This window comes from Plodia interpunctella, chromosome 3 (genome assembly GCF_027563975.2).
Source record: "Plodia interpunctella isolate USDA-ARS_2022_Savannah chromosome 3, ilPloInte3.2, whole genome shotgun sequence".
Lineage (NCBI taxonomy): Eukaryota > Metazoa > Arthropoda > Insecta > Lepidoptera > Pyralidae > Plodia > Plodia interpunctella.
Window position 1 is genome coordinate 1,245,188 of NC_071296.1, and position 26,113 is coordinate 1,271,300.

A 26,113-nucleotide genomic window follows, 5' to 3' on the forward strand; every position below is an offset into this window, starting at 1 on the left:
AGTTTTCATCTCTAATCATTTCGTTCGTATAAAATTGTATTCTTTCCCATGCTATACTTCTACCACCCTCATTGCTCGATGTCCTAGCGGAATAAATCCGCGAATCGCGCACGGGAATCGAACCTGGCATGAATAATGCAAATCCGACGATCACCTGAGCTGCGACACATTAAAATCGCATCTCCCACTTTATGACTGAGACGCATTGCTTTTAGAGATATCTGGTTGAATAATGTGGCTCTGAGTGAATATGGCAGTTACGTTTTAAAAGCAGCTTTATTTGACAAAGATTCAAACTAGGATGGCTTAACAGACATAAAGAATATATTTGGTGCAAAATAAAGTGATAATTGTTACTACATTCATGTCGCTGTCGTAATTCAGAATGACACCCGTATTTTTAAAAGGACTCTGATTTAAAATTAACGCAATTTTACGAATGAAATAGTTTTCACATTATTTATTATATTATAAAATACCTCAAATTAGTTGCAAATCTATTTGAGTTTCATTCATTATTAAGTGCAATTATGCCAAGTAATATGTAACAACAGGCGATCCCAAATTTAACTTGCTGATATTGTGAGTTATTTGACAGCAATTCTTGGATAGTTAATCACTCCTGTCTCCCTGAATATGATGGCTCATGCAACTCCGACCACCGAACTTTTGACATTAATCTCCATGTTGCAAGTTTCCCAGATGGCACCCCTTTATATATAGGATATTCATCCATATATATATATATATAGGATACGGTCACTGCATTTGGTGTGGCGATGGTTGATAGAAAATTTCTACTTATGATCTAGCGTGTAGACTATGTATTACTGGTAGATTAAATAGTCACGAAGAAGTTGCATATGAGAAAGAATCTTCAGCTCTTTCTTGGTCTTCCCTAGATTCCTGCTGCTATTAAAATTATATATATTCTACCCGTGTACCAAATTTCATAATCAGTCTATATATAACTGGTCCAGTAGCTTTTGCGTGAAAGAGTAACAAACATCTTACATACACACATACGTCATTACAAACTTTCGCATATATAATATTAGTAGGATTACCCAGAATCAATCCACATCATCATCTTTTCCAACATTTCATTGACATTTCTGACATTAATATTAAGATAAAACAATTCTGAAACCGAGCGCGAATTGATTGAGCGGGGGATCAATTCCCGCTCGATTCCGGGATTTTTTTCATCTTATTATTAAGACGGTGGCGGCTAGATTGGACGTGGACAGTGCTATTATGAAACACTGGACTCGCGTTCATCTAGCCAAAGACACTACACCGTCAAAAAAAAAACTTTAATGTAGATTTACTAACATAGTTATAAGTTCCTCTGTTACTAACGCTTTATGGGCTATGCCTGCAATAAATGATTTTATTTTTATTTTATTTTATTTATTATTTTCAAATATAAGTTAAAAAGCATGTGTGTCATGTGTAACAAATCGATTAAAATTTCATTGACCATTTATTTCCTAAAAACAACGCGCAAGCTTTCGATCTAGTTCTCATGATTTCTTATCATAACTTTCGGTTGGTCCACCCGTATCGTAGGAATAATTAATCATTCCTTGCGTTATCATTACCAATATCGCCATCCAATTTGGTTCGTGCATTTTAAGCAAATGCTTTTTCGCTATGCTTATCAATGATTACCTTATCATTATTGACTTATAAATAAATAAATATAAATAAATATATTAGGACAAATCACACCGATTGAGCTAGCCCCAAAGTAAGTTCGAGACTTGTGTTACGGGATACTAACTCAACGATACTATATTTTATAACAAATACATATATAGATAAACATCCAAGACCCGGGCCAATCAGAAAAAGATCATTTTCCATCATGACCCGACCGGGGATCGAACCCGGGACCTCTCGGTTCAGAGGCAAGCACTTTACCACTTCGCCACCGAGGTCGTCAAAACTTATGGTGGTCTATCTTTGTGATGCACGTTGATATTGACTGAACATATTATTACCAATATATATTCACTAGAAATATCACTTCTATTCTTCTTATGAGTGGGCTTTTCCAGCTTTGTGATGCATGTGATTTTTTTCGTCTTTCAAAATCGGTTGAGTTTCTCTAGAAGAGTGAAGCTATTATATGAAGTGTAAATTTTTATAAAAACTGAATCCTACATGCCATATGAGTTTGTATACCCATCTGACTCATGCATAGTAGTTTTCATAGACCATCACCTGCTTCCGATGAAGGTAAACATCGTGAGGAAAGGAAACCTGCACACTGGTTGATATAACGTGTGTGTGAAATGGAGGCAACTCCTTTAGTAATGTGTGTAAGAGTGGTTTGCCATACCACTCTTACACACAGTACTAAAGGAGTATATATTATATATGTATATATATAATTATATATGTATATATAACTAATCTTGGCACTCTAAGATTAGTGTTGTATGTGTTCCATACACGTAATGACTATGACCCTCAGCCATGAGGAACGACTATGAAAAGAGATATTCACAATATTCGAATTTGCGAAATTACAGCATGTTTATAGTCAAATTTAAGCCTATGAATAATAAATAAGTGGAATTCCTGTTTGGTTCCAAATTAGTGCGATGTGGGGATTTTCGCGGGGTTGCGCTATTTCATACAAGTTAATTCACTGAACAAACAACCGTAAAATATTATACTGTGTTCAGATTACAATTGGTTATTGTATTGAATACTGCCTGGTTGTATTTTGACTGTGCCACGGAAAAAGGTTATTTTTACCAAGGTATTTTTATTTAAAAAAAAAAAAGTTTTATGGAATGCTTTTTGTGCTAGATTTTCTGTAAATGATACAATTTAAATAGTTGATCTATCTCTCTCTGACTCGTGTGATCTCGCCCTGAAATAGGACCACTCTATATCCGTCCGTGGATATCGTCGAGGTAAGATACACATAGTCTTGGCAGTTTTGATAGGCAACGATAGCATTGTCAAGCTGGGTTGACGTCAGTTAGGCGGTCGGTCTAAAATCAGAGCGGAATATTCAAAAATGTTTACTCGAAACCCAGGTTTCGGATATCACAGCCAAGAATGGGACCGAAAACACGCAAGGATGAGAGAGGGATCTATCTTTATCTCATCTGAGCGATGTCACAGTAATCCTTAGCCACACAGCGTCGGAGTCCAGGGTCCGCTCCCCTACTAACAGTATACCCCGACTGCACCTGACGCCGGCCGTGATTGATGCGGTGCACAGTCACGAGCTATTTGTCATATTTTGACGGCGACACGCCGCGTATTCACGCCTTAATGGACATTCTAATATACAGGGTTATTCCTTAACCTGTAGGTGGAGGTCTAACATGGGACATGTCTTACACAACGGACACATATATGGGACATATATATATCAATCACGACCGGCGTCAGGTACAGTCGGGGTATACTGTTAGTAGGGGAGCGGACCCTGGACTCCGTCGCTGTGTGGATCTGTCGATAGAATTTTTAAGTTCGTGGGACATCAAAATCGGTTAAGTCGTTTCTGAAATATACATAATTTTGTAAAAACTCATCAAAAATTTATTGTGTTCACGAGGTCTAAGTTCATGGCGAACAACTAGTAATTATACTATGTCTTTGTTAAAGTATGGGACGCTTTTTTCTTGCCACCGTTTCTCGAAAATTTTGCCTTTAAAACGGATACCGATACTATTTTTGAATACCTAGCGTATATAAGTTGCTTCCATTGCAACGTGGTAGTTTGTTACCTCCACACGCCATATCTAATGAACCAATCTTCTGGAAAATTTGTACACATACCTATAGTTTGAAGTACGGTGAAGGACGTAGGGTACCTTTTATCCCGGACTCAAACCTAAAGGGTTGAGATTTTATATACAAACTAGCTGTTGCCCGCGGCTTCGCCAGCGTTAATTTACCACGGGAACAGTTATTTTTCCGGGATGAAAGGTACCTACCCTACGTCCATCACCATACTTGAAACTATATGTATGCAAAATTTCAATTAGATTGGTTGAGTAGATAAAGCGTCAAGAGGTAACAAACAAACTTACTTTCGCATTTATAATATTAGTTAGCATTTATGGATTTTTTTTGTTACAGACTCGAGTAATATAGTGTTCGTAATAATAAGTCAAACCGAGCCGTACCATGCCAGCGTAGCTGCGAGACTCAAGAAAAATATAGAGAGCCAAGTATTGGAAGTAGAAAATGTAAGTATTTAAAAGTTTCCAGTATGTTGAGTAAAATACATAATATCCTCATTATATACAGTCGGGGCGGATAAACATAGCCCTCTACCTAAGTTATTGCTATAGCAGGATCAGCTTTATCTGTCCCCGACTGTACTTACAGCTGACGCCGTGGGCAATCATTAGTGTTTATTAAATTGTACCATACACAGTAATAAATTTAATTAAGTATCCTATTTTATAAATAAGTACAATGTTTATTTTACAAATGTTAAATTTTAAAAAATATATTCATTATTTAAAAAAAATGTGCGACACTAATGAAAAGCTACACGCCGCGTTCAAACAGTCGTGAAATTCACCCCGCTGCGTCTCGCTTCGAATCGATTCGATGGTGAGAATTAAAAAGCAAACCCACACTCTCTGTCGCACACTCTCGCTCTTCAACTCCACACCAAAAATGTTGTGGCGCGCACGAAAAACAAACGAATATGTTGCTTAGAACCCGAGATATTTACAATAACAAATTATTGGCGGACACAAGAAATTAAAGCGGACGAAGCCGCGGTCTACAATTATTCTTATTTCCAGCGGCATCCCATAGTCCACATAACCCACGAGGACTTCCCCGTTCCGGGAGCGTGGACCATCATCCCACTGTTGGGTCCAATAGTGGACAAATACAAGGGCCACGAGATCAGATGGGTGGTTTTCCTTGAGGCCCACACGGCGGTTCGATGGCGCAATTTGTTTGACACATTGAAAGCTGCTGATGAACAGAAGGTAAATCTGAAGATAAATCTTGGTGATGTAATAAAAAACTTTAGAATAAAATAAGATTTATTGATTACACACACAACATAAATTTTAACAAATCACAACAGAAAATTAAAACAAAGCAAGTGTTAGAGCGCGGACTGTAGTTTTCTTGATTATATTTGTAAGTCGTTTAGTTTATAGTGAAACACTGTAATTAGAACTACATAAATATATATTTTGCATGGAAATATAATGCTTGCACACAGAAAAATTATAGCGAATGTACTTTCTTACTGGTGTCAGATTTTATTCAAGTTGCATAAAGGCATATGACATGACTTGTCGACTACCTATCGCCCCGCATACACAATAGTCGACCAGTGTGCAGGTTTTCTCCTGATATTTTATTCATCGGAAGTAAGCGGTGTCAAATTGGTAGACAAAAACTCATATGGCACTTTTTAATATATATGTATAAGACCTACATATTTTGTTAATTGACGTCCTTGGAGAGAAAGCTGCGGTGAAGTTTGTTGCGCCGCTTCTTCTTCACCTGCTCTTTGGAAGTCGGCAGTAGACTTAGTTTAAGTATCATATATATCATCCTAAATTGAATAATGAATTTTGAATCTCATATTTCACCTTTCCAGAAAAGTAGGTATTAAGTAGTTTGATTACCAGGACAAATGGTACAGGTATGGTCGTTAGTACTACCTGAGTTTAACTGCTAGTACAATTCACGTTGTGGTATGTACCGCTAGTATCTACGTGATTTCAGTATATTACTGGCACACAGAGCGGGATTTATTTTATTAGCGAAACTGGCCCAATGTTTGAATCGCAAGCCATTAGCCGTTTTGAAACCGATGATCGTGCAATAAAACGAACTAATTTAAATCGTTAAATTTTATTTACTTGTGCTTGGATGCTAGTTTCTAAGCGAAGTAAAACATAGAATGTGTTGCTTTTAAAGAGAGTAAAAGTCAATCAAGGGAAGTGGCCTGTTAGATTAATAATTTTTTTGATAAAGCATGTGCCGGATTATTTCATGTAAACATTTTTACGATGCATATTGCGGTTTCTTCTGTTTTAGCAAATGGTGGTCGATGAAAACTACTGAACTAGATTGGTATACAAACACATGTAGCACAGGGTGCAACAGGGTGTCTTAACTGTCTGTTAATTCTACCAATAACCCCGCTAAACCACGTCTTTTCCACCTTCACACTGAGCCTTCACACCAGTGTTAGGTGGGGAAACAAATTTCCCGACCTTCACGCTAATGTGGAAGTAGGGATATTGATTTCTGAACTTTATGGCCTTCGAGTTTCGCAACTCTTGCTTCTGTAAGTCTGTGAAGCGTGAGTTATAACTGTAGTATAATATTTTAGGACACCATGTGGATTGGCTATCCCCTCAGTGACGAGGAACCCACGATCATTCATCACTTCACCTTCTACGAGGACCTGGAGGAGGAAGGGGGCTTCGTGTACCCACACTTTGCTAGTGGCTTCGCTATGAGGCTGGAACTTATTGAGAAGTAATTATTTATTTATGTAATATGAATATAGTATGAATGTACATTTCTGGTAAACGGAGGGTCTGTTCTGCCACTTATATAATATCATTTTGTACCTGACAAGTAAACTGATATAAAATCTTCCTGAAGTGATTGGTCAGTTAGCCCTATCCAACAGCTGTGGAACACAATTTTTAACGCTGTTTGATATGTTATTCGATATAGACTATTAGATACTTAATCAGCAAACGATGAAACTGGCCCCAAGTTTGTGTAGAATTTTTTTCTCTGGGTTTCTCAAATCCTTGATTTCTTTACGTCTATTTTTGCTCCAGCCTCCGCAACCAAGTAGAATCAGGTGAATGGAAGCCTGAAGCAGACTTCTTTATAGACCCAGCATTCGAGCTGGCTCAATTGGTCTACCGAGGTGCTGACAACCCTGGCCCGCTGCTCACGCCAGAGATGAGCTTCTGCGTGGTTTCTGGTGACAATTGCGCGACGTATCCGAGACAGTTTGACACATGTGTAAGTAGTTATTGATGTCATTTTCGCTTAGAAGTTAGAGGACATTTTGTCAATAGACTAACAATTCTATAGACCAACTGGTCTACTGAAGGGTTGATAACCCCAAACAGTTGTTCTTTTTATTTTTCGTTCTTCTTTTATGACAATTTTACAACCTCTACGCAGGCACCTGCCTGACGTCAACCTACTCTGGCTGCATATCTGGCATATTAGCTGTCAAGGCTTTTTATATCTTTGTCGCTGCATTCGATGGAAGATATTATGTCATATTTTAGGACGGGAACCACACCTTGCATTTCCTTTTCCTTCTCTCGTATTATCTGAATATTAAAGTTTTGACTCTCGGCAGGGCAGTGCCATACCTGAGGAGTCGATCTTCTTCGCAGTGAAGACCTGGAGTGGCTTCCACGGCACCAGAGCCAAGGTGGTGAAGAAGACCTGGGGGAAACACGTCAGCAATCTGCTGTTCTTTAGTGATAAACCAGGTACCAATAAACTTTAAGATTTGTGTAATTTATAGACAGCTAGTAGATAATTTAGTTAAAATATAAATATGTATTGCACCAGATATTTATGCGTTGTGAAACTTTAAACTGTCATTACTTACAATTATCGTTGGTTCTTCGATCGCTACGGACTGATAAGTACTAGTAAATTAATTAAATGCTTTTAGTTTTATTGTCATTATGTATCACGTATATAATCTGTAACGATGTGAAAAAAAACCCGCCAATTTCACTTTCAAGTATCTATATATACTTGCTGAGAAAAGCTAGTCGATAGTCGGGAATGTATCTGATATAACGTAAATTTTTGAATAACGGTTGATTTAAGGGCTTTTATATTTTTAACCTCCGACAACAGACGGAGGGGGATTATAAGTTTAACGTTTCTGTGTATCTGTATGTCTGTCTTGTCTGTTTAAAAAAAATTTGGACAATATGAATCCATTGTGTCAGTAATCTTAAAAACTAATTGTGTTAGTACTTATATTCGACTAGGGATTTGGTAATTTTTATTAAATGGCCATTTAGAGGACAATACCCACTATCGGCTATCGCCTTCAGGACGCTGTTGCTGCCCCTGCGCAGCAGTAACGCAGCTTTCTTCCTTTTGATTTATATTTTTTCGTAAAAAGAGAATTTAATCGAGAGTCTTCTTAGCTATGTTGGGAACATGTGTGGAAATTGTCATGTGTGTATCGTGTGTGGATAAGTATATTTTGAGACTGATGTTGCCCGGGGCTTCCGTGGTAATTTTAAAATAAAATATAGCCTATAGCAATCTTGAAATAATTTTTGTAATAGTTTCGGTAGTTTCGGAGATTATAAAGAATTTTGAATTTGAATTTGAATTTGAATTTGAATTTGAATTACCCGCCTCAAACATACAAACTCACGAACGCTTACCTCTTTTAATAGTATAGATATCTTATCATAGAACATATTTTCAGATCCTTCCCTCCCCGCCATACATACGGGAGTGGCCAACTCTAAGACAGGACATTGTATGAAAACTGTGGCCATATTGAAACTGGTGCTGCAAAAAGTGTTCAATATGCCACATATCAAGTGGATATTCTTGGCTGATGATGATACCATATTGGGGTTCGTATACAATACAATACAAAAATCCTTTATTGCACATTATTACAGGTATGCATACAAAATAATAATGTATGTATAATGATAATCTTGTGTTTTTTTAATTAGTCTATATATGACGTGTCCCACTGTTGGGCAAAGCCTGCTTACTTTTTCACCCGTCTCTGTCTGCGGCAAAGTTTGACCATTCATTTCAAAGTTCGATGTGATCATTCCAATAACGCAAGTAAAATTTTAATGTTAAAATTCAACCAAATTTTAATAACGTTTGTAGTTGTGTTAATTTGTACAAATTCTTAGTTCAATCTCGGCCCTTTTTCTCTCATCTTCTCGTATATGATTATTGTTTCTTTGAATAAACTTTAAAATTCATGGAAATGCTATTGCCTAGGCTGTGTCTCTTAGTTGCCTTTTAGCATGTGGCTTGGTATTCTAGGCCGGAACCACACGCCACAACTCTGTCTATTCTCGACAGTTTCAGTGTTAGTTGCTCTGTCCAATTTTGTGTTACTTACAATAAGGTTTATTTTCAGAGTACAAAGACTTTGTGAAGTGTTAAGCTGTTATCGTGGAGGCTCTGACCTCACCGTCCTCGGAGAACGATATGGGTACGGCTACGGGAAGACGAACGGTGCTAATAAAGGTGAGTTTTTAATGGCATTTTATTTATTACCTATTGCAAAAGTAACAGCTTAAATTATTATATATGTACAGTCAACAGCACACAAAGTTACCCTGCATGAACCTCTATGGCCCGGTAATAGTGGCGAGTTTGCAATGAATTTGGGTAGGTTGATGTGCTGTTGACTGAACATGCATGCATGTATATTATTCTTGAGCCAATAAATGAAGTTTACACAATAACCCATCTTACTTTAAAACAGCAACACGAATAAATTAACTCTTTTACAACCAAGGTTTCGACTATATCACGGGTGGGGGCGGCACTGTCCTAAGCGTCGCGGCGGCGCAAAAGCTTTCACAATGCGTGTGCGCATCCGTCTCCGCTCCGGACGACATGACGCTCGGCGCGTGCGGCCAGCATCGGCTCAATGTCACCGCCACGCACTCGCCTCTGTTCCATCAGGTATTTTCTTCTCTCTCTTTCTCGCGTGTAAGGGGCTGTGACAAAGTAATAGTACATTGTTCACCGAGGCAAGAAAGTAACGGATTTCAACGAGGGTGACATGTTAAGCTCGAGACGTAGTCGAGGGCGTTAATTACCCGAGTCGAGAATCGTTTACCTACAAGGATAATGAAATATGAAGATGTTTCCGGCAAAATGTTATATAATTGGTGTACATGTGACACGTGAAGGATTCGAACTTGGGACCAATCGATCACAGGTGTTCTTAACCACTCGACCACCACCGCTTTATTGCATTATAATTGTCATTTATAAATCTCACTGTAGTTGATAAAATAATAAAATATATTACTGATTTACATAAGATATTTAACACTTTTGTGCAGGCACGACCACAAGACTATTCCCGCGAGGTCCTTGCCCGGGACCGCCCTGTTTCATTCCACGGACATTCATCCCCCGAGCCTCTAAGAGTATACGCCACTTGGTTCCAACACGACGACTTAGCGCTCAGAAAAAGAAGGGTTAAAGATGAACTGTAAAACTTTTTTACTCGACTGCCCACAAAAAGTACTGTTACGTTTTCAGAGTTCCATGTTTGTATGTATGTTTGCGAATTTCTTTATTTGGCTAGTCTACAAAATGTGCTCAATAAATTCCACGGATATGTACTGATTTTCAAGATAATAGCTTCTTACATATCTCTGTGTCAAAAAAATTGGCTAAATATAAAATACTCGAATGCGCCTCGAATATTAGATTAATATGGCAATTTTAATGTCTCATTCGCAATATGAAAAGAATATCAAAAATTTAATCTACTTATTAATAATTTATTTAAGATACATAAGAAGATATTTATGTATATGTAAATAAGTTATATAATGTATGGTATATATGCATAATATGCATGCAATTATGCATAATAACAAATACATTATGAAATCTTACGCTTCATTCAGTTAAAATATAGTTTTAATATTATGTATATACTTTGTAAGTTTATTGCGATAATTCTAAGAAAATTACACTTATCATATTATGCATCGAATACTTTAATTATATTATATATGTGTCCAATACTTACGAATATTAGTTTACTTAGATCTAATATAGAATTTAATATTTTTATACGAATTGTGTTTTCTTGAATGAATTCTCATTTATTATAAGTGCTACAGATATATAAAAATTGGTTGCGTTGTTCGTCGATTTTCGCCAGAATTCTAGATTCTAGACAGGCGGTTATAAAATCAAAAACAAATCTCTAAAATTTTTATTTAAACACAAAAAAAAGTTTATTTATTTACACAGCTGAATCGTGTCCGGGAAAGTATTATTCGAACTTCGGGCTACTAGGAGTAGGAGAAGGAGATAACTATTACACTTTTATTATTAGGATAATAACATCTATAATAGGGTGAATTTCACGACTGTTTGAACGCGGCGTGTAGCGTTTCATTAGTGTCGCATATATTTTCTTAATAAATATTTTTTCTTAAATTAAACATTTATAAAATTAATATTGTACAAGTACTTTACTTATTTATAAAATAGGATAATTAAATTGATTACTGTGTATGGTGCAATTTAATGAACACAAATGATAGCCCGCAGCGGCGTTCCAAACGCTCGTGAAATTCACCCAATAACGATATTTCCTTAATTCCGACTGCCCCTCTCCCCACCCGCGTCCAAGATATGGTACTACTGGTGCTACTGGTGGCTAAAAACGGTTTACTAAAGTCCCGAGAAATTGCAGTTTCCATACAAAATAACTTACCTTTACTATACTTCAAAACACAGAAAGTGTGTTAAGATTTAGAGTATGATTAATTTGCCTACCTGTCCCTAAGACAGAGGCGTATTAAGAAGCGTGACTGTTACATTCAGAGGCGAGTCATCTCGGCGTATCGCTTCCATTAGCCGGAGAGCTAATTATAAGAGCGTTGGGGAGGCTCTAGAAAGCATTTAATCGGTATCAATATCAAAATATATCATCACTTCACTAAGTATAAAATAATTATTTGTTAGACAAATTAAAGAAACCCCCCGACTTTCAATAATAATTTCGCTGCAACTTTTTAACGGTTGAGCTGATTTTCATGGCTATAATATTGCAATGCGTTTTATAAATAAAAAAATTGATTTAAAAAATCGAAGGTCGTTGTAAAATGTTAATAGTTTGTAACTTTGAGAAATATTATATAATTTGAAATTTTAGGTCTGTGGCCGCGATCGTAACATTACGAGGCAGATCTTCAAAAATTGTTTATAGTTTATTTCTTACGCGGCTCCCGGGCTTTGGACATAACAGACGATAAAGAAATAATACTTTACAGTGGCGTACAAGGCGACTGCTGACCGGGTCAAAGAAGGTTGACGTCAGGCAGGCGGTCGTAAACGCAAATTTAAAATTTTTGAACGGAGGCCAAGTTTTTGGGCATCACAGCTGAAAATACAGCCGGGAGCACTTAAATAAGGACTACTATTGAACACGATATTGTTATAGCGCTATCAACTTATTGTTTTGTGTTATGACTATCGTGCGCCAAAACGAAGAATCTATATTTTGCTGTATTGGTCTAAAATGTCAAGAAAAGTAAATTTGAGAGGATAATCGTTTGCGATCTCCCCAAATACAAATAAGTAATTATCTTCGATGTAATCCGGAAGCATTTGGGGTGATCTAAAATATCTATCGTTCAAAATAAAACGTCTAATCTTCACATGCATCATTAGAATTTGTATTTAATCCCTTGGTATGGAGGAATGAGGATTAAACTTTAATCGACCAAGTTTAGATATGGGTAATAGAATTTAGCCTGGTTATATTTACCTACTGCAAATATACCTAGAAGTTGATCATTTATATCCTCTTTGGTTAGAAAAGTTAAAAGTTTTTTTTTTGTGTTATGTCTTTGTCGTTCGCCAAAACGATGATTTTGCCAACGTCAAGGTTTAGAATAGCACGATATAGAATAATACTTAAACGTTATAATATCAGTACTGTAACACAGTTTCCAGGCGGACGTTTAGTGTGTAACCCATGGATTTAGTAAGTACTTCGTAGTACCTACCTACTAATTCATGGTGTAACCTAAAATGTAACATATATGCGTAACGTTATGAGTATTATAAATTATTAGGCTGTCATTATTGACATTGACAGCCATATTTAATAATTAACATTTTTTATTGTCATATAATGAAGGTAGGTACTTACTTCTGTACTTAGTGTAGTAGTACGTAGTGTAGTACCTAGTAGGTACCTACCTAGTTAATATTTTACAATGTCACGTCAGACTAGTTACAAAAGAAACGCCTTCTCGAAAGGATTTGTGTAAGTGACATCGGTGAAATCATATTTATTCAAGCAAAGTTTGGACAAAGTTCCAGTTCTGAAGGGATCAGTTGGGTCGACAGGGGCCATTTGTCATTCGACACGCGATACTTTGTAAGTACCAACTCTCAACTTACATTTTTCATTATGGGAAACTTTTGAGTGCCGAAGGTATTCCTTTACAGGTTTTTCATATTTGTTTTTGTCGGGACGAAGTGAAAATTTGTTTCGAGTTTTTTATCTTTACTTTTAATCGTAATGTTGGTTGATAAACATGCTAACATCTATCATTCTTATTTTTGACGTCGTAAGTTCTAAACTGCCTCCTGTTCGATTTTGAAAAATAAATATAAATATATTAGGACAAATCACACAGATTGAGCTAGCCCCAAAGTAAGTTCGAGACTTGTGTTATGGGATACTAACTCAACGATACTATATTTTATAACAAATACATATATAGATAAACATCCAAGACCCGGGCCAATGAGAAAAAGATCATTTTCCATCATAGCCCGACCGGGGATCGAACCCGGGACCTCTCGGTTCAGAGACAAGCACTTTACCACTGCGCCACCGAGGTCGTTATTATAATTTTTGTTTTAATTTTGATAGCCCGAAGTAACTGCCTATCTGAATATGTCACTGTGGCCCGATTGCATGCAGGTATTGCAGATTAACGTGTTCAAATATTCCTATGACCTTTAAAAGTAGCCTTTACATCTTAAGGATATGTAATCTAAGATCTTTGCTCTTTGTGTCTATCGGTCCCACTCCGTTTGCAACTCTTTAAAATATACATGTATCCAAGCCGCTGCGGTTTGCGGTCACGTTTGTGTCTAGCCCATTCGATTAGTTTATCCAAAGGAATTGGTAAACAAAATAATTATTTAAATCGGTTGTCCACTACACTATTCGTTCTAGCTAGCGTGAACTATGATGGAAAATAAGTTTTAATTCTTTTTTGCTAGCGCCTGATTGAATCTAGCCGCAAACTCACTTTTGTGCCGCGCCACGGTGCTAAATAAAGCAAACGCCCCTCGCAGATTGAGATGATTGAAAATGCAATTTGCTTGATACGCTACCTTTGATTATATGTTTTGTTTTTAATTTTTAAGTGGTTAATACGTTTCTTAACCCTTTCACTGATCTAAACGAAACACAAAAGAAGTTTGTTACAACGCCTGTACACATTAGATGTCCAGCAAAAAGTTAAAAAAATAAAAACAATTACTTATATTCAAATTGACCGACTTATATAGGTGAAGATTGACATTACCAGTGTCTGTCCGTCCATTAACTATGGCTATGAAAATTACATTATCATTAGTCTTGTCTATTCGTCCGATAGCAGCAGAGTTGGCGCGAGATGCCTCTTGATTTGGATTGTATAGCTCCGTAATTAATGGGTTTCGTTACAGGCAGCCATACCCTAGCATTCATTAATTCTCACTTCCATTTAGCACTCTTTGTATAGACACGAAAACTCCACTAAATCATGGTCAACAACATTTGAATAGAACTCCTGAAAATATTTTTTAACATTTTTCTTCACTTTTGGTTATTTTGCTAGATGAGATTCATTTGTAAAATCTTGGTTTCTTACCATTGATTTTCTAGGTGATGAATGAAAATGTAAAGGTGAATGAGGTGATGAATGGAAATGAAGGTCAATTGGGTGAACACGTATAATTATTTTTGAATATTTGCCGTCTAAATAAGTACTTACCACGTACACCTATAATGTTTAGCCATAGGGCGGGCTATCAATCTATATCATAGTCAGCTTCCTGGATATTTACAATGGCAATTTCAAAGGTAGCAGACAAGTCAGGTGCTTTCATGAATAAATTCGACATGGCAATGGTACCTATATGATAATGCCCTAATGCCTAAATAATGGTAATATCTATCTATGTATAAGTATATATCGTTCAAATGCTTTTGTATTTCCAATACCAATGAATTTTTGGTAAGTTTATTTATTTGCTGCTAGCCGCCGCTTTCCATAAACCCCCTATACAAGGAGGCACTCAAATAAGGTGGAAATCGTTTCAGAATCGACTCGAAACATCGAAAGCTGTGTCGAAAGGATCGGTAATTGGTGCATAGAACCATCGACGGCGGGAACGAGTTTGCGATAAGTGCGCACATTCGCAGTGAGTATGGTTCCATTGTTCACAATTTATCCGGAATTTTAGGAGTGATTTCCAGTTTTTTTTTTCCTTTGCCGAAACCCGAGCACGCATTCCAACTTTTCCTCTCCACTTCGCACTGTCAGCGGCGTTCTTAGTTGTCAGACTATTGGCACGCATGATTAAACTCTAGGACTGTTATTACAAGACAGATCTTATCCTGATAAAAGAAAGCTAAAATCAAGTAATGTCGAAATCACGCCTTGACATGGACTTTTTCACGCCAAGTTATATTCTAAATTGAATAATATTTACCAAAGCTACAAACTACTAGACATCGATATAGCTACGGATCCAAACTAATTTTGATTCTGGGATCACTGAACGCAGTCCTGAAATTCACAGGGATTCGTTGCGAGACATAACAATAAAGAAATAGATTTGTTAAAAAATATTTTTTTTCCGTGTAGGTAGGGCATACACACCATAGAAATCATAAAGTGGTTCACAGATAACATAATGTCTTAATGTCAAAATTCAACTCTTTATTTGTAATAGGTTGCCAATAAACGGGCGGTGACATACGGACGGATAAATAGACGTGATGAATGCGTTTTTTTAACAATTTACCCAAATAATGTAAGAGATAAATTATAAGCAATCAAAGTCTTAAAAATAAATAAAATAAATAAATATATTAGGACAAATCAATCAATTGAGTTAGCCCCAAAGTAAGTTCGAAACTTGTATTATGGGATACTAACTCAACGATACTATTTTTATAATAAATACATGTATAGATAAACAGACCAGGCCCAATCAGAAAAATAATTTTCCATCATGACCCGACCGGGGATGATCGAACCCGGCACCTTTAGGTTCAGTGGCAAGAACCTTACCACTGCGCCACCGAGGTCGTCAAATGATAAAAAAATATCAACATAAATCTATTGCGGAGACGATGGAACCGCGCCATGCGTTTACTTTCCAGCCGGGTGGGTGGCTTGACTTACGATTTGCAGAAAACCCGCCTTTTATTTGAGTTTCCTTCAAAAGGCGAGCATCAGTCGGATGTTAAGAATATTTTTATAGATTCAGCATGAATGCATTGAAAAGCCATTTCCAATATATTAGTACTGCCGAGTGCCAGCCCCCTTAGCAAAACGTTCAACATTTGAATAAGGCGAGTATTTAAAGCCCTTTTACCATTGTCCGAAATAGTTCATGTAGTCCCAATCCCGTTCACGAATGGCAAACCTGTCTAACTTACAAAACGACGGACAATTTTATTTTGAAACTTATTTTAGAAGTGCACATTAGAGAAGTACCTTAGGTACCTACTTTTGCGTCAAGTGTACTTTTGCTTCAACCCCACATAAACTGTACTAATGTTACAGTCAACAGCACATCAAGTTCGCAAAATCCGTCGCAATTCGTCGATAGATAGATATAAAAACTGTAACTTGACGCCAATTAAAAAAAAAAAATAGTTCACTTCAATACAAGAACACATAATTCCTATAAGATGAATCTTGTATCTCCAGAATCAGATATCTTGCTTTACCGTCCATATAAGTGGAAAGGCTGCCGCTGTCCAATTTATTTTATTGTCGTTTATATCTGGTTTATACTCGGTCGTAAAGCTGAGTGTCTATTATCCTGAGTCTTACAGAGTTGGCTATTGATGTAATGATTTTTGTTAACTTTATTTGTTCTGGCATCGTTGTTGGACATTATTTAATATATTTCTTGGTTTAGCTTTTAACTTGACAGGGCAGACTCAAACACTTTCTCTCATTATTATCAAACCTTTAAGGTTTATTTTTATAATGAGAGTATATCTTTAAAAATTCCATAAAAGGGTGAAATAGGTGTTGATTTTTAATTATCTTTAAAATTATCTCTTAAAAAAATAATCCTTTAAATAACGGGGTGAAATACTGTACGGGACACGTTGCAGATAATAGGACGGGACACGCAGCGGGTAACAGGAAATGGTACGAGAGACGGAAGACAATACTATTTTAAATAAAGCAAATTTTAGCAGTCTTGGACAATTCGCGATTTTATTTCGATCTTTTATTGCAAGTGAAATTCACGCGGGCGTAGCCGCAAATTAAAGTTAGTTACAAATGTATTTTTTAAATGTACTTTCGTGGTCGTGAGTAAACCTAGTCTCTTGAGCTCGCGTGAAAACAGGGTTATGAATCATAACTTACGATTACGACCATTTTTATCACACAAACCAACATCCCAGGGCTCAAGAGGGTCAATAACAGTGGTTTTGTAAAATCCCGAGGGTTTGTTGTGCCCTCTGTAAACAGGGGCGAAGGGATCACGGGGCGTGACGTCACCCGGGGCCAAATGCTTACACATTCTTAAGTATGTACTGATGCTCAAAAAATCTAAGCAAATTTAGAACAAACAGTTGTTTTGATAGATTTTTTGAGTATCAGTACATACTTAGTATAAAACAAAGTCACTTCCCGTTGTCAGCCCGCCACTATGTACGCTTAAATCTTTGAAACTACGCAATGCAATTTTTTGCGGGTTTTTATAGAGTGAATTTATTATGGTTATACTCGAACGAAGCCAAGAATTATAGTTAAGTATTTATTGCCCACAAATTTATAATTAAGTACCTATTTATTTATTTATTTCCACAAGTATTACAATAGGTAAGGCATATAATTTACGAGTACATCAATATTATGGGAGACTGATGTCTAATCCAGGGAAGCTTAGATACATGAGGGAGGAATCGTTGGACGTGTGGTTCCGCCCTAGCATAGGACCACTCCATATCCTCACATAGATGTCGTACGAGGCGACTAAGGGATACAAAGCCTTAACAGCCTAGGCAACAATAGCATTCCCAAAAACGGTTGACGTCAGGCGGGCGGCCGGTTCTAAAATCATAGCCAAATATTCCAAATTTAATGATTTTTATTTTCGCAAACCCTGGGCTTTGGGGTGTCGCAGCTCCGAATGCAAATTGTGATGTAGATTTAGGTGTAGGGTTTGTGTTGTGAACATATTGAAATTTTATTAAAATTATCTCAAGAATATTCATGCTCGAGGCAGATACAAGACTCACTCTATTGATTCAGCTGTGCTTGCCTGTGGCTGTTGCATATAACTATGGTTCATTCTTTCTTGTAAAAACACTTATTGTTAGCGCAATATGGTTAACAATAAAATTACATCGATTTCTTACTTAATAAAACATGTCATTTCTTCAAAACTATTTTAATCTTAACTCAAAAAAATACTGAATGATGTTTTGTTTTAAAGAGTGCCAAGAATTAAGCGAAAAAATAACCAATGAAAATATTTAAATCCATAGCGCATTTCCAAATCCATTTTGGATATCAATTGCAGACTTGCAACAATGACGACTTCGGTGGCGCAGTGGTAAAGTTCTTGCCACTGAACCGAGAGGTCCCGGGTTCGATCCCCAGTCGGGTCATGATGGAAAATGATCTTTTTCTGATTGGCCCGGGTCTTGGATGTTTATCTATATATGTATTTGTTATAAAATATAGTATCGTTGAGTTAGTATCCCATAACACAAGTCTCGAACTTACTTTGGGGCTAGCTCAATCTGTGTGATTTATCCTAATATATTTATAACTAAAATAATAAATGTGCTATTAGAATGCTTACCAAAGAGGGTGATTTCCATAATATTTCTTTTATCTGTGGTGACTTTATTTAATACGTGTATTTTAAGTACGTGGAGTACCTAATTTGGTAGCTTAAAACGTAGTAAGTACTCATTGAAGCTTTCATCTCTGTAAATTTTAATTGTAACTCTATTGTCTCTTATTAATGACTCAATAAAGAATTTTATTATTATTTTTACGTATCAATGAGAAGTTGTACCTAAATCCCCCGAAAAACCTTGTAGGTAAATATATTTTTTTACAAATATGAAATTATTTAATTATAACAAAATGATTTTCGAAAAATAAACAGGATAGTCATAACCCAATGGAATCCTCCAGAGACCGGAAGTTTAACTTGTGAGTTCTTTTTTCATCTCCGGAGCTAATAAACTGAGCAAGTCTAATGAAAACCTGAACCTAATGAAAAATACCGTCCCTATAGTTCATTATGCAGATTGGATTTGTTTCATAAATTGCTAATATTGGAAATTTTAATACAATCGTTTACGTCGATTCTTGCGCGTACCAAATTTGAACGAAAAAATATTCTTAATTTAAAGGCATCTGACATAACTTTTATTACTACCTATCGCGTCTTGTGACAATTAATCGTATACACACCAGTGAACTATGTAAAAATTATTCTCTAATACGTAAATACGAAATTCGAAGCAGAAACGATTTATCAATTTCTAAAGCCCAATCGGTATCACCATATGCTGTACTGTGTACTGTGTGCCTGATATTCAATTTACAAACTGTCAGTATGTCTGGTCGTATATCACTGCAGTGCCCTGAAGTTTCAAGCCACTCGATCTTAATTCACGTGGGTATCAATCTTAGTTCGTATCATGCTGTTACCACATCAATACAAGGTGCATTCAAACACATGGTTATTTGAAGATTTTCTATCAAATTATTTTTTATCTCCAACTATCTATACTATTATTATAAAGAGGTAACCGTTTGTGTGTTTTTATGTTTGAGGCGGGTAATCTCCGAAACTACCGAACCGATTTCAAAAATTCTTTCACTGTTAGAAAGGTAAATTATCCAATATTGCAGATATACTCTATACTTTATGTATAAAAAACAAAATCCTTCCCACGGGAGCGAAGCCCCGAGCTACATCTAGTATATTATAAGTATACATCTCTTATCGATCTGCCGCCGACTTCTATGGCGCAGATGAAGAAGAAACGGCGCAATAAACCTCACCGCTAATTTACTCCAAACTACTTCAATTGATCATCATTTGCCTTACCTTGTCCCATCATCTGGAGTCGGCGCAAAATGTCTGTTCCCTCAAAAACATTCTCTATCTTTTGTTATATTTGCATCCACCCCCAGCAACCTCATATCCTCCCTGACACAATCAATCCATCTCTTCTTGGCCTTCCTCGTCCTCTATATCCGTGTACCTTCCTACTTAAAGCTTTCCTCAGTAAATGATTATTTTCTCTCCTCATCACGTGTCCAAACCAACCGAGTCTATTACCACTAATTTTGTCATTTATAGGCGCAACTTTCAAACTTCCTCTAATATTCCTTACCCTGTCAATTCTTGTAACCCCGCACATCCAGCGTAACATCCGCATTTCGGTAGAGTGAAGTCTCTTTTCGTCCTGCACTTTGGTAGCCCAACATTCCGATCCATACATAATTACAGGTCTCACAACAGCTTTACAAATCTTACCCTTCAACTTTATCGGCAACTTTGGGTCGCATATAGTGCCGGTCACTTCCCTCCAGTTCTGCCATCCCGAGTTGATTCGCCGCGTTACCTCCTTATCCACTTCTCCGTCAGTCTTCAATTAAGTAAAGTATCTGTATTTTATTTTATGTCCACCTATATATAAAATACAGCAGTAATTTACAGCATGGTAGATTAATGAATCACTAAAATACAAAAATACACCAACCGTTAACAAAATATACTTATTCTATCTGAGTATCGACCTTATTTTTGGTCAGTAGCATACGAATTGATTATATTATTCGCAACAAGACCACATCGCGCCAAATTATATCTGCCATCCCAAATTAGATTCAGGAAGATGAGTTACAATAATTCGTTATTGGATACGAGATGCTTCTATACCTCTATGACTTTATCTACACTATATATTATTTGTATTTACTATAAGTATACTATACTTATTACTTTAAAATGCTTAACATAACAAGCCAGAAATAAATTTGGCCATGCACAAAAATTACAGAGTTATCTTGTATATTTTTTGTTTTCGTCTCATTTAATTATCTTTCGTTTATTTATGTATCCAAAAACTGTTTTAATTTCTTTAGTAAGATCATTCTGATATCATATTCAATATTAAAGTGGATTTTGTTTGATTTGATAACATATTTTCTACAAGCTAAGTGACAAATAACTTCACATCTATCAATTCCTGTCATGTAATGTGCACAGATGTAGAATATAACTCAAAATCATGTCTCCAAAATGAATCTTTGGGGAAAATAATGGTCAAAACAGATTATAGTATTTGAGTAGCCCAAGGGGTGTTAACGAGAAACAATAAAGAATATTGATGTGATAACCGGATTGGATCCAGTGGCACCGCACGGGCCTGACTTGAATTTCAGATGGACCTTGAGGTGGGGCGTGGGTCCATTGTGACACGGGAATCTCATTGTTAAAACTCAATTTCTTCTCTCTGATCCGTCCCTCTGAGTAAAAGTGTTCTCTGTCCTTCATAAAACTATTTGGAGCAGCTTGCTGTCGTCTTTTTTAATTCAAAAAGTCATTCTACTATTTCTTATTCTGTCTAACCAATGAATCAAATCAATCAGAGGAATTATATATCAACCAGACCTCATCATCTATTTGATGTCTGAGAAAATTTTGTAACTATACTTAGTACCGTTGTTGATGTATGAATTGGTTAATATTCTTTTCCTTTTTCTCCAGAACTGTCAATTACCGTTTCCCTCATGTTGGTTGTTTAAGGTTTTTATTCATATGAGTCAAGATTTACGTACTTATAGTCGCAGAAGGTACACAATATCAAAATGTTCCTTGCATGAAAAAATATGGCCACAGTGTGAAAACGTCCACAATAATGAATAAAGTCTTTATTGAATTTATTAAATGAAAAAAAAAAATATTTTCAAAAGAAGTTTGATTTTAACAAAACATGTAAATGGACACTCGCACTTGTACACAACACAAGCCGAATCCCAAACGAACTGTTAATAACACCTTATGATATAACCCTTACTTACAGATTTGGCACACGTTCTCCCATTATGGACCTTATAAAAATAGCAGTTGAGGTGATATTCCATGATGTGAGGTGGGGATAGTTAGAGAATTGAATTTTGGGAGTGTATTCCTCTCGTAACTATGTGAAAACGAGGTGGTTGCGTGGAAATAGGTTTTCGGGAATCGTGAATAACTATTGAACATGTGGCCGGATTCGGGGTACTGCTGTAATTTTTTAAACCACTAAAAGTATGTGTGGATATACCTATGTAGATATAGCATTAATGAGTACTATTCGTAAAAATTTAGTAAGTCTAACTTCGGTATCGTTGGGACTAGTCAGTGATAAGGTAAAAACTCATTAAACTTGAAGTGGTTTAAAATAACATCGTCCTATGCTTTATTTTATCCCGTTAATCATACATTAGTTTCAAATCTTTCATCCAAAATATATTTTTTTTAATATTAAATACTTGGTTTAGTCTTGATTACGTTACAAATTCGGTGTTACTTAACTCGTTAGCTCAGCTGATTGTTACAATAGACACGTACCATATAAACTTTGCTAAGGTTTGAGTTAGGTACTCTAATTGTAGCATTGTAGCGTAATTGAATTATTTATTTATATACCAAAAATGCAGTTTCAAATATGTCACCTAAAACCATGTTTGTTTGTCTAGGCGCTGCACATTCGCTTTAATCTAAAAAACACACACTTATCGCTATTTAGGTGTAACTTACACGGAAATTCCAAAAATTCTTGTCGCATTTCGATGAAATTTGGCACACAGGAATAATATAACCTGAAATAGCACATGTGGAATATTTTATCCCAAAATACTTATGAGAGAGCCAAAAGAATTTCTTTGATTCTTATGAATATATGAGAAGATTCTTATGAATTTTGGGATAAGAAATTACACACATTTCTTTCGAATTCATCTCATCAAAAGAATTGTAGTGTAATATAAAAATAAAGAATAAATAAAAAGCTTTTGTTGATTCCTTACAATTTTCATCGTCGTGTAATATACCTAGTTAGGTACATATAAGCATGCAACGTCGGGTTGATTAGCTGCCACGTACCTATCGAACTCAGTTTGCTGTTCGGATTTGGAGTTGCAACTGCAACGCTATATATTTTCAGTTTACTGTCTGCGTTTTGTTAATTAGATATAGTAGGTAGATAAATTAGTACTTGTTGAGTTGAAATTAATGTTTGAAAGATAATAACACTTAGTACACATGAAAAAAACTTGATTAAGCAACACAAATTAGTTTTTTTTTTATTTTAATTATTTACTTAACACTTTTTTGGTAGAATAATGATTCATCTTAGGATTTAAACCTAATTTACTTAAAGCCCATTCTTTTCCATTACACAATAATTGCTCTTAATGAGTGATATCATCAAATACCGTTTGGTTTGATAATATTCCATTTAAATATCTACGAACGTCATTCACTTGGCCACATCAATTTTGGTTTCCATTTGGATTAGTAAACATGAAGAACTTCTCCGTATTCATCATAACCCTGGCCATTATTTCATCAGCCAAATGTGGTGTAATTGAAAGAGGACTGGAAACTTTTGGTGAAGCTGCCCACTTGGCACATCAGGGAGCTGCAGATATGTTCTTGACTGGTAAAGAAATATTGTTCGGCAATGGAGTCATGGCTGGACCTTACCCGACAGGTCAAGGGATTATTCCCGGTTTTGCACATAAAATAGGAGATGGTTTTCACATGCTGGGTGCTGGGATAAGCCACGTGTTCGCTGGTGATGATATGATTCATTCTCCGTTGAGTATTATGAAGGATAAGCTGGCATATGAAGCAGCACATGTTGGACCAGGTGCTGTGGCTCCTGTAGGAGCAGCTGCAGCTGCAGCAGAAAATTCTCCTCTTCCCCCTGGCCCTCCAGAGACGGCAGGAGCAAATCCCGTTCCTCCTGTAGGACCTGCAGTGGCCGAAGTAAATGATGTTGTTCCGAATCCTTAATTTTTGCAATGATGTACAGTTTCTGTTGATCTACAAATGATGTGGATAATTTTGAAATCAAGTAGGTGTGTAAAATAAATAAATATGTATGGACAACTCTTACGTATTAAATTTTATTGTTTGAAAAACTATTATAAAACTTGAATTAAATATTATGAGATATCCATATTTTATAAAAATATACATAAGTTTTTAGTAGTTGTGGAAGCCCTTAACAACATGTTTTTATGAGTATCGAGGTTCAAAACTACTGTTTATAATAGGTACTACCGAAATATATAATATAAAAATATCGAGTATGATTGTATACAATATTCTATTACGGGCCATAAAAAGTTGAGTGAAATTATTCATTTCCTAAGAAATATAAGGTAAAGAAAACAAAGAATTTTCAAATAGTACATAACCTTTGTTATCTCGATGCTTAATGAGCAAAGCAATAAAAACACAATTGGAAATAAGAATGTGATTAAAGTGACCAACCATAACTCTCTAACATCGCTCATTTATCGCTTAATTGACATCCAATAGCATTGTTCAATCAATCCTAGAAATGATTTTGTTGGTGGCAATTCTAACTGTAATACTATTGTCTTTGGGAAATTGTACATTAAATGTTAACAAAGTGACTCAAAAAGCTTATATTGTTCGTAGTCCTCTTGCAAAATTCCAGACGTCGTTGCAACGTGCACTAACAGACCTCGGCAGAGATGTGGCGCTTTTATTTTCAAGTGGCACTAACAAGATCAGGAAAACTTTCTCATGATTAGGTACTCATATTTTATGAAGAGAGTAACGTTATTTGAGAAGCTACTTTGAATATGGAAACTAGAAATACATTGTGTTTATATAGTATATGGATACTAGAAATACACTGTCCAAGAAGACAATAATGTTTTGAGTTTCAAAATTATTTTGAAATATTAAAACACTTAATCGAAGTAAAGCTGTAACTGAGTGGTACCCCAGAAATGGAAAACGGTCGACGATGTAAAGGAAATTGTGGCAACAACTGGATGGGGATGGCCCAGGACAGAAATGGTTGGCGGAGACGGATGGAGGGCTATGCTCAGCAGTGGGTCACGGAGGGCTGCAGATGATGATGATGACAAAACAAATGTAATTATCATATAATAAATAATTACTCAAATAAACAATTTTTTTCTATTAGATCCTGCTTATTGCTTAAATAGTTTTTAACAATAAATGGATAGCTCCATTTATTTTTATTCAGGACCAGATGTTGCCCAGGGCTTCGCTCACGTGGGAATTTTGAGATAATATGTATAGCCTATAGCAATCTTGGATAATGTACCTTTCTAATGGTGAAAGAATTTTTGAAATCGGTTCGTTAGTTTCGTTAGTGTGCAAAATAAATTGGTAAAATCCATTTATCAATGAATCATCAAAGCAACACGCGTGACCCATTGTGAATGATGAAATACCTTCAAAGAACGAAGACTTTGTTATCTGCATACTTAATTAGCATAACAGCAAATATAATTAGAATTTAGATTGAGATTCATGTCATAACCAATGTCCGATGTAATCGTTAATTGGAGTCTTTCAATGGCTGATTTAAGTCGAACACAATTGATACAAATTATGATTATGTTGTCTATTTTTCTAGTTGGAACGTTAATACCATCGGGAAAATGCACTGTCATTAACAGTATTGCTAAAGAAGCATATATTATGCGCGTTCCGATTGGAAAGTTTTATTCGTCATTCCAACAAGCACTTATAGAATTAGAAAAAGATGTAGAACACATATGGGTTAGCGGTACTGATAAGGTCAGAAAAGTTTTTATGGAAGATAAAGAATCAGAAAAAGAAAACAACGAAGATAAAGGAGAAGCATTGGTTCCGATAGGCGATATGATTATTCCAGATGTTACCACTACTCGTCCGAGAAGTTATGATTATTTCTATACTAGTTCCTCCACTTCAAAACAAGTAACTATTTCCAGTGACAATACTGATGCGTCTTTAACCGATGATAATTTAAGTGAGAATATTGCAGTGCCAACTAATACTGATGCAAGTG

The 26,113-nt window shown here is 36.0% G+C and overlaps 1 protein-coding gene and 1 long non-coding RNA gene across 3 annotated transcripts in view; both read left to right on the forward strand.

The window, feature by feature from the left end:
• The window catches only part of LOC128683784 (uncharacterized protein), a 28,159-nt gene extending 17,420 nt beyond the window's left edge, over positions 1-10,739 (forward strand). For both annotated transcript variants that reach the window (XM_053769736.1, XM_053769735.2), the window contains exons 3-11: positions 4,111-4,220; positions 4,791-4,982; positions 6,350-6,498; positions 6,813-7,002; positions 7,352-7,487; positions 8,456-8,609; positions 9,140-9,249; positions 9,524-9,693; positions 10,080-10,739. In XM_053769736.1, the coding sequence (XP_053625711.1) occupies positions 4,111-4,220; positions 4,791-4,982; positions 6,350-6,498; positions 6,813-7,002; positions 7,352-7,487; positions 8,456-8,609; positions 9,140-9,249; positions 9,524-9,693; positions 10,080-10,235 (1,367 nt within the window). In that variant the 3' untranslated portion in view covers positions 10,236-10,739. The remainder of the gene's footprint in view (positions 1-4,110; positions 4,221-4,790; positions 4,983-6,349; positions 6,499-6,812; positions 7,003-7,351; positions 7,488-8,455; positions 8,610-9,139; positions 9,250-9,523; positions 9,694-10,079) is intronic.
• A 2,225-nt stretch (positions 10,740-12,964) lies between these two features.
• On the forward strand, positions 12,965-25,236 carry LOC128683994 (uncharacterized). The gene is made up of 3 exons (XR_008406341.2): positions 12,965-13,150; positions 15,095-15,195; positions 24,721-25,236. It is a non-coding gene; the product is annotated as an uncharacterized LOC128683994 (long non-coding RNA).
• Positions 25,237-26,113: the final 877 nt, after the last annotated feature.